This window comes from Pogonomyrmex barbatus, unplaced genomic scaffold, assembly GCF_055798465.1.
Source record: "Pogonomyrmex barbatus isolate J1 unplaced genomic scaffold, ASM5579846v1 scaffold3, whole genome shotgun sequence".
Taxonomy (NCBI): Eukaryota; Metazoa; Arthropoda; class Insecta; order Hymenoptera; family Formicidae; genus Pogonomyrmex; species Pogonomyrmex barbatus.
The window spans coordinates 2,179,782-2,196,440 of NW_028297127.1; the positions used below are offsets into that span (position 1 = coordinate 2,179,782).

General features: G+C 38.4%; 1 protein-coding gene across 16 annotated transcripts; it reads right to left on the reverse strand.

Annotated features, from left to right (window-relative positions):
• Positions 1–2,259: 2,259 nt before the first annotated feature.
• Positions 2,260–16,601, reverse strand: unk (RING finger protein unk). Of its 16 annotated transcripts, none has more exons than XM_011637553.3 (12): positions 16,314–16,599; positions 15,380–15,589; positions 12,456–12,878; positions 11,771–11,994; positions 11,342–11,484; positions 10,944–11,123; positions 10,455–10,647; positions 10,105–10,373; positions 9,799–10,017; positions 9,560–9,715; positions 9,309–9,470; positions 2,260–9,190 (listed from the first exon to the last, which is right to left on the reverse strand). In XM_011637553.3, the coding sequence occupies exons 1-12, from the start codon at positions 16,370–16,372 to the stop codon at positions 9,032–9,034; spliced, it is 2,397 nt and encodes a 798-aa protein (XP_011635855.1). In that variant the 5' UTR covers positions 16,373–16,599; the 3' UTR covers positions 2,260–9,031. The 16 variants fall into 16 exon arrangements, with proteins under 16 accessions (XP_011635855.1, XP_011635850.1, XP_088936225.1 ...); XM_011637548.3 differs by having other exon boundaries at positions 9,309–9,488; XM_089080099.1 differs by having other exon boundaries at positions 9,309–9,488; positions 9,808–10,017; positions 11,342–11,472; positions 16,314–16,598.
• Between the last annotated feature and the right edge of the window lie 58 nt (positions 16,602–16,659).

Below are 16,659 nucleotides of genomic sequence, written 5' to 3' on the forward strand. Positions count from 1 at the left end.
TTTGATTGTTTTAAATATATATCAGCTTGATTATTGTTTATTATATACATTAATGTATATATGTATCCGAGACACTATCGCATTTTCTGACATATATTTAAATGTGTGGACGCTTTCGTCAGAATGTGCTTGTCCTCTGTAGTTTCTCCATGAGGATCACCCACGCTGGACTTTCTCTATTTAAATCATTTAATATTTTGGCTATAAAAAGATACAGAATTATGAAATATTTTATGATAGCCTTTGTTGATACATAATTATGATGTATGCAATATTAGTATCTCAAAACTATCTTATAAGAATTTTTATAGTTTCTTCATTATTACGGAATGTAATTTATTTAACAAATATAATTAATATACCGTATTGATGACAAATCGCATAAAATTGGTGTGACACGTAATACAATAATACTTTAGTTAATATTAATCAGTACGATAATAAAATACCTTACCAATTAAAATTATAAAATTCCAACGTGATTACATCAGATTCGAGGAAATTTCTAGAAATTTCTATTTTTCAATTGATGCTTCATAAATGATTCATTAAAAAAAAAAAAAAAAACAATGCTCGTATAAAAATCGTCCATTTGAGATGCACAATAACCGCACGACACAAAATAAAATTGATTCAATTTTTATTGATTTACAATGTTTATTCTTATAAGACACAACTTATGGTAAAATAGCATAAGAAGCGATAACGAACGATCCGTCCTACGAATTACGTACACAATCGTTACTATATCCTTATCATTATTAATTATTAATAATCCTTTTATTATAGCATATAAACTTTCAGTCGTCAAAAATAATGCATTCGAACGAAATTCGTTTCCTTGGTTCTCTCTAACTACTAACGCGCTACTTCGGTATCCTTTAAATCCTTTAAATCTGTGTATTGCCAAAAATATGTGTCTCGTCGATATCGTAATTTCTTTTTGTCCCTCCGAGCGATGTATATCCCTCGGTTATTCTTAATTCAGGTTGTAGATTTGTACTGATATCTGTTAGAATTTGCTACATAGAGGGGAAGAGAGAGAGAGAGAGAGAGAGAGAGAGAGAGAGAGGAGATAGACAGACAGATAGAGACTAACATTCAATGGGATTGGAAAGTGATCTTCTCAATAGCGGTTACCTCAGATTCTTTAAAATATTCAGACAATACGACGAGAAAAGAGAATCAGAAGTCCTCGATCAACGGTATACAATCCATCGAGTTCGAATTCCATTTCGTTCGGTCGACTGAATTTTTCACGTGGTTTGTTCACCAAACGTGCAATTTTTCTTCAAGATCGCTCGAGATACTCCACGGGATTGCGATTCCGTTTTTTAACATTAGAAGTATCGAGCAATCGGACTATTTTTATTTTTTAAATCAATATTTTTCCTCGTATTATAAAGATACGACTTTGGAAATTTTTTAACTTCTCATCAATCGCTCCTTTTATTCTTCTTTACACTTGAAGTGTAAAGAGAAAATTGAAAAAATTTCTATTTTTTTTAATATTAGAAAAAAAAAATATTAATTTAGAAAAATAAAAATGGTCGAAAGTGGTAGCTCGATACTTCCAAATTAACGAGAAGCGCGCGGCACGCTCCTCTCCTGCCCCCACGACGATCGACGATGGTTCTGAATCACTTTTTATCGGCTCGCACGGGAGGATTTCAGAAATTACAAAATTACAAAAGCCGCATCGCGCAGAAAGTCGTGCGGAAGAGATATGAGTCGGGGAGAACGAAGGATTATTATTATACTCGTATATAAATTACACGCATACGTATGAGAAGCAGCCTCACCGGAACGACAGTCATCGTGGAGATCCTTAATTGTCCTTTGCATGGTTGTATTGTAATCGTAACAGTTATCTCTATATACCTCAGCACATTAATTATACGACTAAGTATTGTACCTATTGTTTCCTTCCACAGGACGAACGAGCAGAGACGTGCAAACGACTCCGGGGGCTCCCTTCATCCTTGATATTAAAAAGCCTAAAGGTAATAATTAAAAAAAATCTATGATCTCGAAACTTATAATACTGTCACAATACTATTACAAATAGAAAATAATTAGAATTTAATTAAAATTTCGGGATGTGGTGCACCCGTTGCATCCCCATTTGCACGGCCTGCTAAAGAGCCCTACGAACAACCGAGATTGCGACCACGGACTCATCTTTGCCACGTCAAATCTCTTACAATGGAAGATATAAACGGAAAAGCGTGTCGTAGATTCCAGAAAGAAAGAACCCAATGTATTAAATTATATTATATTAAGAAAATAGTACATACATAATTTTTTTTCAATTTATTCACTGTAAGCGCTAGTATAACTACGGGATGTAAAAGTAATTCTCGTTAAAAAAAGGATTTTTCGATTCCCGAGTTTCGCCCAGGGGAAAGCAGCGAGAAATAACGAATAATCTTTTCTTTCTTCCTCTTTGTGCCAACGTAATCTTCGCGACCTGGTTTCACGGAATTATAAGCTTATGCGATAATAAATTACAGCAGTCTTGATCGTTTTATCATTTTTCAACAATTCCTTCGAGAGATGCGATTTTTGGTTTTGATCGATCGATAACAATTTCTCAGTTTCTCCCCGTTCCTTCGAATCGTGGCGCATCGAGAAAGATTCAGGTTGGCGTATTAAGTATCAACGATTCATCCTGTGAAAGCAATAAGTGCGGCTGCACGAACAAAAGGTATTATATATTATACTCTCCGCTTTTTCGCACTTTTCACGGACTCTCGTTTCTCAACTCGGACATCTCGATGTTTCCCTGATTTGCCGACTCGTTTATAGACACCGTGTGAGCATGGAGACGTAGAATAGATATGATTCATTCACGCAATAGCCCGCAAAGTATATATACTTAGTACCTTAACCGCTTAACGTATAAGTACACATTGCTTTTAAACACAGAGGTTACAATATACGATTCTCCTTTCTCGTATCCGAGGTCGAGCCGTCGAGAGAGAGAGAGAGAGAGAGAGAGAGAGAGAGAGAGAGAGAGAGACAAAGAGAGAGAGAGCAATGCCTATTGTTCATTTTATACGTACACATATCAAGCTTACGGATATAAGATTTGTTTAAACGCGTTTGTTTCCTCCTCCTCCTCCTTCCTTTTTTTTTTCTTTTCCTTCGCGCTACACCTCCGACTTTCAGCGGCCTCGAAAAGCGCTAAACATTACACACTGTAATCGGAAGACGATGCTTACCGTAATATTGCAAAGACAGTAAAAAATTTAAAAGGGAGCACAAATGTCTATACGCAATTCCGCACTGTCGAGGGCGATCCGATCGAATCGCTCCCGAAAGCTTTTGAAAATAATCAACGCCAGACGTCGAGACTTCAGCACGAACGGCCCGAGAGAGAATGCGGAATTGGCTATAGAAATTGGAAACATCAACGGATCACATTCACTTCTCGCAAGAAACGCAACTTTATTACTTTCATAAGTCTGTCGAAAATGGCACTGCTTGCACATTGTCCTCTTCATGCGTGTCGCTATCGCGCTTCTCTCGCTTATTGTAAAAATCTTGCCCAAATGTTAAACAATATCGCGCATAAGGTGGCCAATTTACGTTCGGGACGAACGTCCTATTTTTTTTTTTTCTCCCATAGAAAACAATCGCTAATCAAATATGAGGATGCAAATGACTGTTGCGTCGCTTTCTTCGTTAATTTTCGCAATCGCTAAAACGCACGAACCTCGCAACGCGTTCTAATTATCGAAATGTCCGAAAGTAAATTGTAGCACGAGTAGTTAACGTAATGCAAGCATTACGTTATACATTTGCAAGAAAGAGGACTGTAAGATAGATGAGAATATCCGCTGAAAGAAACGAATTCACTATGTATAATGCAAAAAGACGTAATTCGTCGATCAGATTGGCTTCAATGCACACAGCGACACAGAAGCAGCAGGGTAATTTTTCACTGCGCGCTCATTAGCGAAAGTTAGCACGATGAGGGAGAACGTATATTGATAAGTGGCATACCGATTGATTCGATCTGGAAAACCGCCGTATGCGTTTGTGATCACAGCCGTACAGCCATTTGTTACCTCGTATTTTTCACAAACAAGCCTGAACTCGGATCATGTAAGTGTCCGCGTCGACGATCACTGCGGTCCGTGATAAGTCAACGAATAATAATTAAGAATATCGTAATATCATGACGTAATACTTGATAATTGACTAAACGATTATTTGGTTGAAAATGACGCGAAGAACCGACCTGCGTCTTGAGTCTAGGCAATTTTCGAGATATCTCGATGAATTGATGATGACAAACGCACGAGGATTATGTGAATCGCACATGATCATGATAATCTGATCGTGATAATCCGGATCACAGCCTATTTTCTTGACTGATAACACGTCGGTTCTTGCGGAATAAAATAAAATAAAATAAAATAAAATAAAATAAAAATAAAAATAAAAAAAGTTCGAAAAAAGTCTTCGCGGACATTGAGCAAATGTTTTTTTTTTTCTTTCTTTTTCCTTGCAAGCACGCATCTCGCTGCACGAATAAACGAAGAAAGTTTTCCGTGATATCTAAATCTCGGGGATCAGCCATGCCACTATCAAAACCAAGCGATGCAGTAATTGTTATATCAAAAATTACGAGTGAGTTAAGGACGACACAGGTCTATAGCAAGTATCTTTAGTTATAAATTGTGATATAAATGTTCAGCAAAATTTCCTTTAGATATTACAATTTTTTTACGCAATTTATTATCATATAATATTCTAGTGATTATGTGTATGTTTGTCGTCTGCGCCGTGCTGATGATTCCTCCCCGATGTTACCCCTCCCCTCCCCCCATCCGGGTCTCTTCCTCCCCCATTCCCTCCCTATCTCGGGCGAATTACGCAAATCAAGGTGCGACAGGCAACACTCGCGATAGTCTTCAACTAGTGCACAAACAAATTGCAATTGCAACGTGGTCCATCTCCCCCCTCTTCCTCACCCCGTTTGTAACGTAGAGGAAGAATCGTTCGCACGGGACAGAGCGTATAACGTTTGTAATTGGTATTATTGTAACTTGTCAAAAATATAGTGTTCAATTTAATTTGCCCTATTGTTGGTTTTCTTTGTGCAATCGAAGTAAACGCGTCGAATGTGCTTTCACAAGATTCACATTCCGTAGGCATTTCACAGCAGGATTTTTGAGATTAATTCAGAAGCAATTTACCGGACGTCGGCCGAGACACTTGGTTTAATACTTTTTAGTATAGATTTGGAATTTTGCTTCAACACACACCCACGCACTATCGATATAATACATTTTTTTTTATTTTCCCATGATAGCGAAAACCGATTATCATTCACTAATTACTAACAAATCGATACAATCAAACATTTGATTTTTAGATATAATAATGATCGAACGTATAACGATGGTACGTCATCAAGATGCTCCAAAATGCACGAGATAATTGATGAAACCAACAACGGGGACAGTATATAACTATTCAACTGTATGTTCTTCTTTGTTACACAATAATATTAGCTAATCATCCACTTTGTTACTCTCCTATTACTCTATTTTGTAGCTAAATTTGTTGCTTTCACAATAATTTACGTTCTTAATATATTTTTATATTTTTAATTGTGTTATTTAATCGTTATAGAAGTAAAATAGTACAATATATCGTAATTGTTTGTAATATTCATATAATTCCTATTATTCAGGAATATCATTTCTAAACGTTCCGTTAAACGCAACGCGATCGTAACTTTCCTCCGATTGTACAAAAATGAAGAAGATCTCCTTTGAAATTTTTCCCGTATACAAAGAACTGTTTTGACTTGGATATGATCCCATTATTTGTAACATTGTTATCTTAAATACAAAATAGCGTGGAAGGAAGTTCGATCGCGGAATATCATTGAAAAGTTTGCATTCTTTATAAGTACCCTCTTCAACGATTTAGAAAACTACAACTAATGCGATTATTTGCCTCATCAATATTTGTAAACTCATAGATTAATTTCCAATAGCAATTGGGAATTTCTTTTTTATTTTTATCACATTGCTGAACTAGCCATGTAAAACCCGAGAAAGTAACGCACTATAATTATTTAGCATTTTCCTTCCGTTTAATTAATCTAACGTTTCTAAAATACAAATATGGTGCAGAAATATGCCGTATTAATACGTGATAAAGAGTATAAAGAAATATAAATTTCAATATAATTATAATTACATTTCCGTACTTATAAAGAATGCATCTTAAATAAACGCAAAAAATGCATTATTATAATATTTTAGATTTCTTAAATCCTAAATATAGTTCTTTGAAAATGGTGTTATGGTATATGCGGCCTCTAAGAAAATTAAAATGTCCCGTTTATTTATCAGAGATCCATCTCGTAATACAACGTAATCTTATCGAAGAAGTCGAAAAATGGAGAAAAAAAAAAAAAGAGAAAATTTGAATATTAGAATATCCAGAATATTAAAAATGTTATGATAATCAAAAGAATGAACTGCCTATTTTTCTAAAATTGCTATTTATATCGATATTACAATTGAGATTGCAAAGCACATCAAAGAAAAGTTTACTTCGATCATTCTTATGTATCTCTACGTTACTCTCTATTGTAGCGTATCTTTTAAAAACAGTACATTTTTAGACCATATATACCATAATATAGAGAAATTGTAATTTTCTTTTAAATAACGTCTATTATATTTTAATATTAATAATCTGTAATAAAAAACTGACATAATAAAAACATTCATTTATTTTTGGCCTCACTTTTTGACACTAAACTATGAAAATAATTGAAAAAGAAAGGAGAAAAAAAATAAACGAGAAAGCAAAAACAATAACAACTAGCGTTGTGAATATCGGAGAATTCTATAATTAAGTAAATGTCTGCTATAACGATACCCCTTTGTGATAAAGATAGTAAAAGAAAATTTCAATAATATTTCTCGAATGATTAATTCGTAATCTGTATAAACTATCGAATATTTTTACAAGTCGTGTAAAAGTGTCGCTAGATGTCTTTGTGCGGGGTATTAAACTTGAATTTGATAATTTCATAATTCTCGAAAAATTTTAATTATTTATATATAATATATATATTAAATAAAAGTAGTCTTTAAAATTGATTATTATAACATTTCATGTCTATATGAGGAAAAAATTTGATAATGCTGTCCTATCTATCCTATAATCGTTTATACTTAGGCAATATATATATATATATATTTTTTTTTTTTCATCATTGAGTGTATAGTCATTTTTTTTATCATAGAGTTTTTTTTAACAACTACATCTTTAAAATGAATATACGCATAGAGCCGGGTACATAGACGTGCCTTACACGTCCTAATCAACATGCTTTTAGCATGCTACTGAACTGTATCACGTATGTCACGTATTTGACTTGTGTAATGCATTATATATTTATATTTGTATATATTTATGAGTTATTTTTTTTTTTTTGATTAAATTGAAAAATCCTAAGTATCTCTAACATCCTTACATCTACAATTGTAAAAGCCTACAACACGAAATGAGGGTAATTGGTTCAGTAATCTAATTGAATAATTGATTGAAGATTAACTTCTTCGTTACTATCACACGCTATTTAATTTAAATGTCCTCTAATAACTCCATCGCGCACAAATACTAGTATACAATTAAACATATTTAAGACTTGACGAATGGATTGTGTTGACAGAAAGTACGAAACAAGTCACGTTACAGAACAGAAAGAAAGCAAGCATATAAAATTGTTAAAAATATTGTAAACTTCGATATGTCCGTCGAAGTGTCGACATTTCCTAACAAATTATATCGATATAATCAAAGTGAACGTGACAAAAAGCAGAAAAATAGAAAAGAAAAATAGAAAAGAAAAGAACTAAGATGCAAATAAGATATAAATATATAATATCTTTTATATAATAAAATTGTTTTAGCGCTATCTATTTCAATTGTTTTGTAAACTCCCATATTCGTTAACTATATGAGAAATCTTTGTTATTAGATATATAAAAACCTAGAAATTATATAATATATATGTATATATATATGTATATATATATATATATATATATACATATATATATATATATATATATATATATATATATATATATACCTCTTATATATTTATATCTTTAATATTAGGTTCCCAACGAAAAATATAAAATTTGTTAATACTTATATTATTACATTCAGTACGAATCAATTGGAAAATCCTATTAAATATATAGATTTAAATATAGAATTATCATTTTTTCTGTGACATACGTTTCACAGTTCAACCATCAAGAAAAAAATCCTCTCCGTTATTTAATGCAAATGGGAGAAGACTTTTGTTGCGTTTATTAATATTATTAATTTTTTTCTTTAAACAATTATATAGTTTTCGAGGTCCCGAAACTTTGTCCACAACTGCGATTATATTGTTCTCGCGCTAAATATTCTGTAATCCGCATATATTTGCGTTGTAAACGTTAAATGTGTATAGTTAACACCCTGCTAGATATTTATCTGAATTATGTATAAAATAAAACATCTTTCTTTTTTTTAGGATCGGTAGGTAACGCGGATTTTCAAAGAGCGTTACATTTAAAAAATGTGATATTCGCTGAATATACATGTACACACACACACACACATATATATATATATATATATATATATATATATATATATATATATATCGAGAGAGAAAAATGTCAATGTTATTTAAGATTACAAGTAAGTGTTCTATCATATTTGCGTATTCGCTTTGGCGACAAATCAATCGTATTCTTAAAGTGAATCGGATTTTTGCGGGTACATCATGCTTACCGCGATAAGAAACGCTTTCTCAGTTTTGTCACTGTACTCACTGTACAGAGTACTAAAAAAATATGAGTTCTTGCATAATCGTGATACTACTCACATGATATTCTTTCAGAGTCTGCGGCTGCCATCGCCCCCTCGTTCTTTTTTTTAACGGACGAGAAGCGGAAATTATAATAACAAGATTCTAAGGAAAGATTCGGGTCTAACTTGTTGAAACAACTGGAGTCTGGCAGTACGGGCACTCGCGCTGATTCGGAGCGCACGTCGAGCAGACCACATAATGATTGCAGGGCGATAGGGTAACCGTACGATTCTGTTCCTCGCAAACCATGCACTTTGTTGCCGTTTCTCTGTACAGCACCTAGAGATACAGCAATAGGATGTATATACTCCGTCATTTCTTTCCTAGCCATATCAACTCGCTTGAAAGATACCGACACCTGTTTTGGCGGATTGTGAACAGTGACTAGAGCTTTTACCTTTTCCACCTCTTCGAGATCCGAGCGCAATTGTGATTGAATTGATTTCAAAGTGGCTATCGAGAGTGATCTGAGTTCGCTTATCCGCCTCACTGAGTGAAGATACGGGCCGCCATTGGACGCCTCGTTTTCGACCCTGAGTGCTTTTACTTGCATCAGAGCCTGCAAAGAATCCATACTCTGGAGCATGGCAAAATTTGGGATTTCAATATCAAGAGAAAAGCGTGTGCTAAATTAGACAGAATATTCACCTCATCCCTCTGCTGTTCAGCGATAGTCGCCTTTCTTTTTGCTTCTTCGCTTTCCAATTGCCATGCCGCGCAAGCCGCGCGCGCTTGATTAATACGTTCGTCCCACGTTGCCAATTGAGCACGACTCGAGGTCAATTCATCTCTAAGCCTTTGTACCTGAAATACGCGCGAGTACACGTGTAATCGATTTATTTTTGTTTTTGAGATATATACAGAAGAAAATCTCTTTAAAATCGTACAATTCTAACCTCGGACAACGATCCTGTGTTACTTGGACTAATGGAAAATGCATTGACCAATGGAGATGCCGGTAGAGGTTGCGTACGTGACGGTGACATTCCTTGGTTCGTGAAATCGAATAAACTACTATTGAATCCACTAAGTTTAGAAGCCGAACTGCTAAGTTGCGAAATGTGATTGCTAAATGGATCTGATATCTGATTCATAAATGGCAATGTCTGAAAGTAACCCGAAGAAAAATATCAGGTTAGTAAAACGCTAATATTTTTTGAAGATGCCGTTGGATGAGAACAGAATATACTTACGGATTCTATGGAATCTTGATGAGAGAATCTCGATCCAGTGAGAAAACCAGTCTGCAATTGTTGTAGTGGACTTGATGTTGATGGCGAAAAATTAGTAAGAACAGAACGTTCAGCCATGCCTGGTATATTGACAGGGGCCGAGCTACCGAGTAGACCAGAGCTAGCTAGGCCTGCCGATATTGAGTTGCCGATCGGTGAATTTGTATCCCTGTGCATCGAATCGACTAAATTTAATGGATCGTCCAGATGCAATTCGTCTAATGCATTTCCTGGAAAAAAAGATTGAATGTTTAGTTCACGTTAGAATTGCATAAATACAAACGTACTATGTGTGTGATGTGTACACTTACCTACTACAGATTCCACAGTATCATTTGAGTAGAACGAATTTGAAAGTGGTGAAACAGTAGTTCCTAATGAGTGACTGCCTAATGTTCCGTTCAAATTGTACGCGATGTAGAGACTCTGTTTCTGTTGAGCCTTTTCAGCTTTAGTTAATAACGGATCGCTGTCAATGGCGATCATTTGCTTCCGAATTTCATTCTGTTGAAATCAACGTCAGTCGTAAACATCAAGCATATTACAGTATGTATAAGAATGATTCTAAATTATATATCAATACTTCACGAAGCAAATCTAAAATTCAGAACAAATAGAACAAAGTCATGTGAATATAATTGTATTTTATGTATTTCCTTTAGTAGAATATACATTAAGTTAAATCAAATCTAAATGATCTATGTGCAATATTTATTTATTCATCAGGTTATAAAATCGTTTCCAAAAGTATTGTTATATAAGTATTGTCATATTGCCAACATCCATAGAAGAAAACTTACAACTTGTATGATAGAATTGGGGTTGTACAGTATGCTCGTAAGTTTCTGCTGGGCGGCTGTGTTTATGCCAGAATTGGTATTATTGGAATTGTGCAGCTGAGCGCCGGGTGCCTTGCTGTGCGAACTGTTGCTACCCAGGCTGCTGGTGCTGGCGGATTCTGAGACCTCGCCGCTTCCATTCTGTAAATCGGTCGACTGATAACGACTAAATCTTCACATGTGATAGATGAATACAAAAAATCAATACAAAAGTTTTCTGATGAACAACAAATCATGTAAATTAAATTCTACCTGTCGCATGCAATTCGCGACTTTAGCTCCAACTTCTTTTTTTTTAAATCTATTTCTGTACGAGTCTTTGGAAGCAATCTACGATATGTAGAAGGGCCGAGACTCACGCTGCTATCGCTAAGTGGCTTGTCCTTGTCATGCGAGCGCTTGTCGGGTGGAAGAGCGTTGCTGAGTATGTCGGCCAGATTTGCTCCACAATCTATAGGTACCGCCATATCCCTCGCCAGGCTCATTTCTTCTGTTGGCAACACTGCTTCCATCAACACACCATACCAACGTCCCAATATATCAATTTTGAGAAACAATTTTGACGATTAGGATTAGCATTTATCAAATCGGCTTCTACGTGCATTCCGAAAACGTAAACTCGCGAGCGCGACCGCGCGCTGAAGAAAGACGATTCGGGATATCTCTGCGACCATGACAATCGCGGACAATCGCGACGGTCAAAGCAGCCAGATAGACGCGTGTATGAATTCTATGTATGCACAACATCATTCAACTCACAAAATGTATAATAAGACTGTTTTACGTACGATTGATGAGTGTACACTCACGGTCAACATGCGCGAAAGCGCAGAAGACGCCGCGGGGGCAGTAACCGGCTTGCTGCACGTCGTTGCATTTGGTGGACTTGTAGATCTCGGGATGAAACTGCTGTTCTGTGCGAGTATGACAATACGTGCACGCGTCTCCCTGTTCGCAATTGCCCGGTTCGCCCCATTCTTCGCCGTGTTTCACGTTCGGGCACGGTGTCGATCTGCAATCGTCATTTTAAGAGTAGAGATGTGCAAGCTATTCGGATTTCATGAAAACCTGAACTATTCAAAAATTTCGAATCTAGGAGGTTCAAACACGAAACTATATATATTGACAATTTTCGAGTTAGCGGAGAATTACCTTCTTTACTCTCTAATTATTTGACAATTTTATTCTTCTTTATCTTCATTAACAAAATCAGTACGAATATTTTTTTAAGTAAAAAAAAAAAAAAAAAAAAAAAAACAACCAAAAAAAAAACATTCCATTCCATGTATAATTTTACAACAATTATGTTATTACACTTCGATTCGTTCCAAGTAAAATTTTGTCGATTCGATGTGAATTTAAAGAGTGTGATTCGATTCGTTTTGCCGTTCAAAAATCCTTGATCCGCACATCTTCGATTAACAGTCAGAAATTACCCGTCGTCTGAATTAATCGATCGACATCGATATTCACCGATATTTATACTTTCGCGGACTGCGCCGCTTGTCCTTGCTGTTGTGATACTGCGGACAGGCGTAGCCTTGCCGGCATAGACGTGGCGGTCTCTTGCACGGTTCGGTCTTGTAGCTGCTTAGCACGTAGTTCGTGTCCTGCCACTTCGGATCCTCGTTCATCAGGTTACGCTCCTTGTCGAGTATGTTAGGCCCGTTCGACGAGGAATTAGGATCCGAGTCCGGGTTCTCCAGCGCCTGGATCTCCTTGATGTCGTACACGGGCGGGCGCAGATCGTGATTGCCGTGGGCGAACGCGCAATGTGGGCCATTCTTCACGCAAAATCCACGCGTGTCGGTGTCGTGGACGCACATACACGTCTTGTAGTAGCGTAAGTGGTAACGCCTCTCCGTGTCGCCCGCGGTGCGATGCAGAAACGGACACCTGTTCAATGAGATAAGAGGGTTTTTTTTACGATCTCGATCAAACCTGAACAAAATATTAAACGCTATTATATTTCTCTTTTTCAATCGTTAACGATCACGCTAATCGCTCGCGCGTACTTCGGATGATAAACGCTGCCGATTTAATGCGTGCTTTAGACTTCCATTGTAAAAACTCTGCTTTTATTTTTTTTTTCAATTAAACACATATTATTTTCACATTAAAAATATTTCTATTCAATTTATATTTTCCACTTATTTTTTTTTTTTTTCGTTTTATTAATAAATTATTAAATAATTAAACACTATACATTATACATTAAGTTTTAATCCGGGATTCCCGCGTGCAATTTTCTTTTTTTACGCGGATTATATCCCGGGACGATGATATTTCAAAAGAAAATAATACAAGTAATTTATTTCAAAATTAAATAATTCGGAAAACGTAATAAAAAATAAAATAATTTGAAAAGCAAAAAAATTATTTGAAAAAACTCAAGAAAAAAATATCGACTTTTATTTTATTAATGATATTGTAAACTATCATCTTATGATTAAATCGAGATACTTGGAATCGAATTGTGAATGAAATTTTGATGACTCGATTACGACGCATGTAACAGCCGAATGAGGTTTAGATACATCGTAATTCTTTGTTGTGCCATCGTGCCAAGTACGCGAGGGAAAATCGATAAGAGTGGGCTTCCTTTGTTCGGCAAGTCGTAACGTTGGGAATTTTGGGGAAGATATTCCCCGTGTGCTCGACGATCGGCTCGATAAAAATCATTTACGTCCTAATATCGTAATACCTATCATGGTTTATAGCTGTAAAAATTTACAGCCGATTTGCAGGTAATCGTTTAAGGGCAGCGGGAGGAGATTATTTCCCGCGTAAAACCAAAAGATTTTTTTACGGCAAAACTTTTTTTTATAGAAAAAAGATAGCGAGATATCAGACGCGATCTTCTCGTGATATTCTTAGATCATTATCGCGAAAGATATGCGCGAAAGTGAAGAAACTAATTGTCGCATACACGAGTATCGAGGACGATCGAGGCGATTTCTTCAATTGGAGTGAATGAGCTATTCCGTTCCCTGCAACTTAATGATCCGTTTACTCGTGACTTATGGAACTTTGTCGATTACGAGTGCCCACGTGTTTATGCAAATCGAATGTGTATTTCGGTGCACGCGCGCGCATGTATATGTATATGTATTACGTTACCACCTTGTGAAGAAGACAAAGTGATAAAACGTCGTAGCGAGGCTAAAACATGGTATGTTAATTTATGCGCAAAGTGCGGAATTAACCGTGTAATGTTACAATGTCACCGCTTCCGGCGAAATGTATAATCGATATCGCGAACAAAAAGGTAGTCCCCGTTTCGAAGTCAAGAAAGGAAAATCTCCCTGAGAAATTTTCTCACTCCGAGAAAAAAATTCATCGAGAACGATGAATCATGCTCTTTTATCGAAACCGTACGCGGCGTGTCAACAATCAACCATACTTTTTTTTCTTTCCTTTCTTTTTTTCTCTCTTCCGATCCTTTACAAGAGGACCTGCCTCTTTCTCGAAGAGGATCGGAAATCTAATTAGACCGAGAAGAAGAAGGGCCGTCCTTCCGAGTTGGGTTCCGAGAAACGATTTCGCATAAAATTCCGCGGAAAGGAATCTCCCCGCAAGGTCCTCCGACGGGAGAAAGGTGCAGCCGCTCGCTCGAGCTAAGGCGCGCGCTCCACACAACGGAAACATATCTTAATTCATGTGTACGACGTAGCACGCGGCTACCGATCGGTGGAAGGAGGCAGGCACGCGGACGCCTGAAAAAGAGGAAAAAACACGATACGCAATTCCGCACGAACGACGCGCGCGCTCGCGCGCGCGGAATTCTTCCTTTTTTTTTTCTCTCTTGCTTCCATTCGCTCGACCTCCCCCGCTGAGACTCGCACGGCAAATATGCCTCCCTTCGCGAGGGGGATGAAGAGCCGCGGAAACGCACGCGAAACGTAAACACGTACGTGCGCCGCGCGAGAGACACGTATGCCGCGATAGTAACGCTACGTGTACGTCGTGTTACGATTCATATATATGTATATATGTATATCTATATGAAATATATATATATATATATATATTACACGTAACACACCATCGCGCGTATCCTTATCGATATCGCGAGAGCGTGGCGTTTGGCGATACCGCGAATACAAGAGAGAGATCGGACGCCCTCCCCTCTCCTTCCCTCCCCCCCCCCGCCGAAACATCGCTTTCAAAGTGGAAACAACGTCGCGCGAATGCCGTAACCGTCCTGCCATGATACCCCGCGTATGCGTGTGTAAACGCACGTATCCATTCTCACGCACGCACGCACGCACGCAGTAACACGTCACTGGACGCGGAATCGACGCGCCGTGTCGATCATTCGGCGAGATGCGCAAATAAAGAAAAGAAAAGGAAAAAAAAAATAAAAAAATTAGGAGAAAGAGAGAGAGAAAACTTACTCGTCTCCGTCCGGGCAGATACCAGTCGTCTCGTCGTACTTGGTACAATAATTGTCGGCGCTGTAGTTGAAGGTGCGGTCCCTCTTTCTCACCGGTCTACGCCTCCGCTGGTTCATGAAGTGCCAGTTGAAGCACGTGAACGGCCTGTGCTGCGTACATTTGCGCTGTATGAAGAGGGGACATTGGTCGACGCGGAACTCCTTCAAATATCTGGAATGTGAATCCACCGTGCTTGACATTATTTTTCGCCTGTGGGTTGCCGCGCTCTGTGCCACCACGCTGCCTCGCCGTCGCGTCTCTATATATCTTTCTCTCTCTCTCGCTCTCTCTTTCTCTCTCTCGTCACCGTCGCTCATACATATATTTTTGCGGATCGTAGGACGCGCGCGTCGCGTATAGGCCGCGTTCGTTGCTCGCGGCTCTCCCGTCCGTCTCTCTCTCTCTCTCTCTCTCTCTCACTTGCTCTCGCTCTTTCTCCCTTCCTCTCACTCTCACGTTCGCACGGTACCTCCCTCTCCCTCTCGCTCGCTCGTTCTCTCTCTTCCTCTCTATTCCACTCTGCTCCCTCTCTAGCCACACCGTTACCTTCTACTTTTATTCTCTCTCTCTCTCTCTCTCTCTCTCTCTCCCTCTCTTTCTCTCACAATATATTTATTTTCTTCGCACTGCACTTTCGGAGTGTGTGTGGCGATCCGCGTACTTTCCGGCGCACAAACGGCCAACTCGGCGCTACACACGTCTCCCTCGCTCGTCGTCCTTCTCTCACTCCCTCTCGCACTCGCTACTTTTTCTCTCGCGGGGTATCGGCGACAGATATACGGTGCGCGCGACATACACCGCGCTCCTCCGCGCGAGTTATCGCACTGGTCTCACTTGGGCATGCGGCCCGGCCCCGGCCGCGATCTCGGCCCCGGCCCGGCCGGCCGCTACTTACGTGTAATGATTCGCCTTTTCCGCCTGAGCTGTCAACAAAGGTTTCGAGTCGGACTTCATCTTGGATACAACAACGCGGCCGCCGACCAACCGCGCTCGCGCACGACACACGCACTCACACGTACGGCGTACGCCACCGTCCAACACGGTTGGCACTGTCTCAATCACCACTACCGTCGTCGTCGTCGTCGTCGTGATCGTCGTCGTCGTGGTCGTCGTAGTCGTCGTCGTCGTCGTGGTCGTCGTAGTCGTCGTCGTCGTCGCTATCGCCGTCGCCACCACCGCCACCGTCGTTGTCGGGAGCTTTTCGACAAGAAACTTTCAGATACACTATCACGTGATAGGTT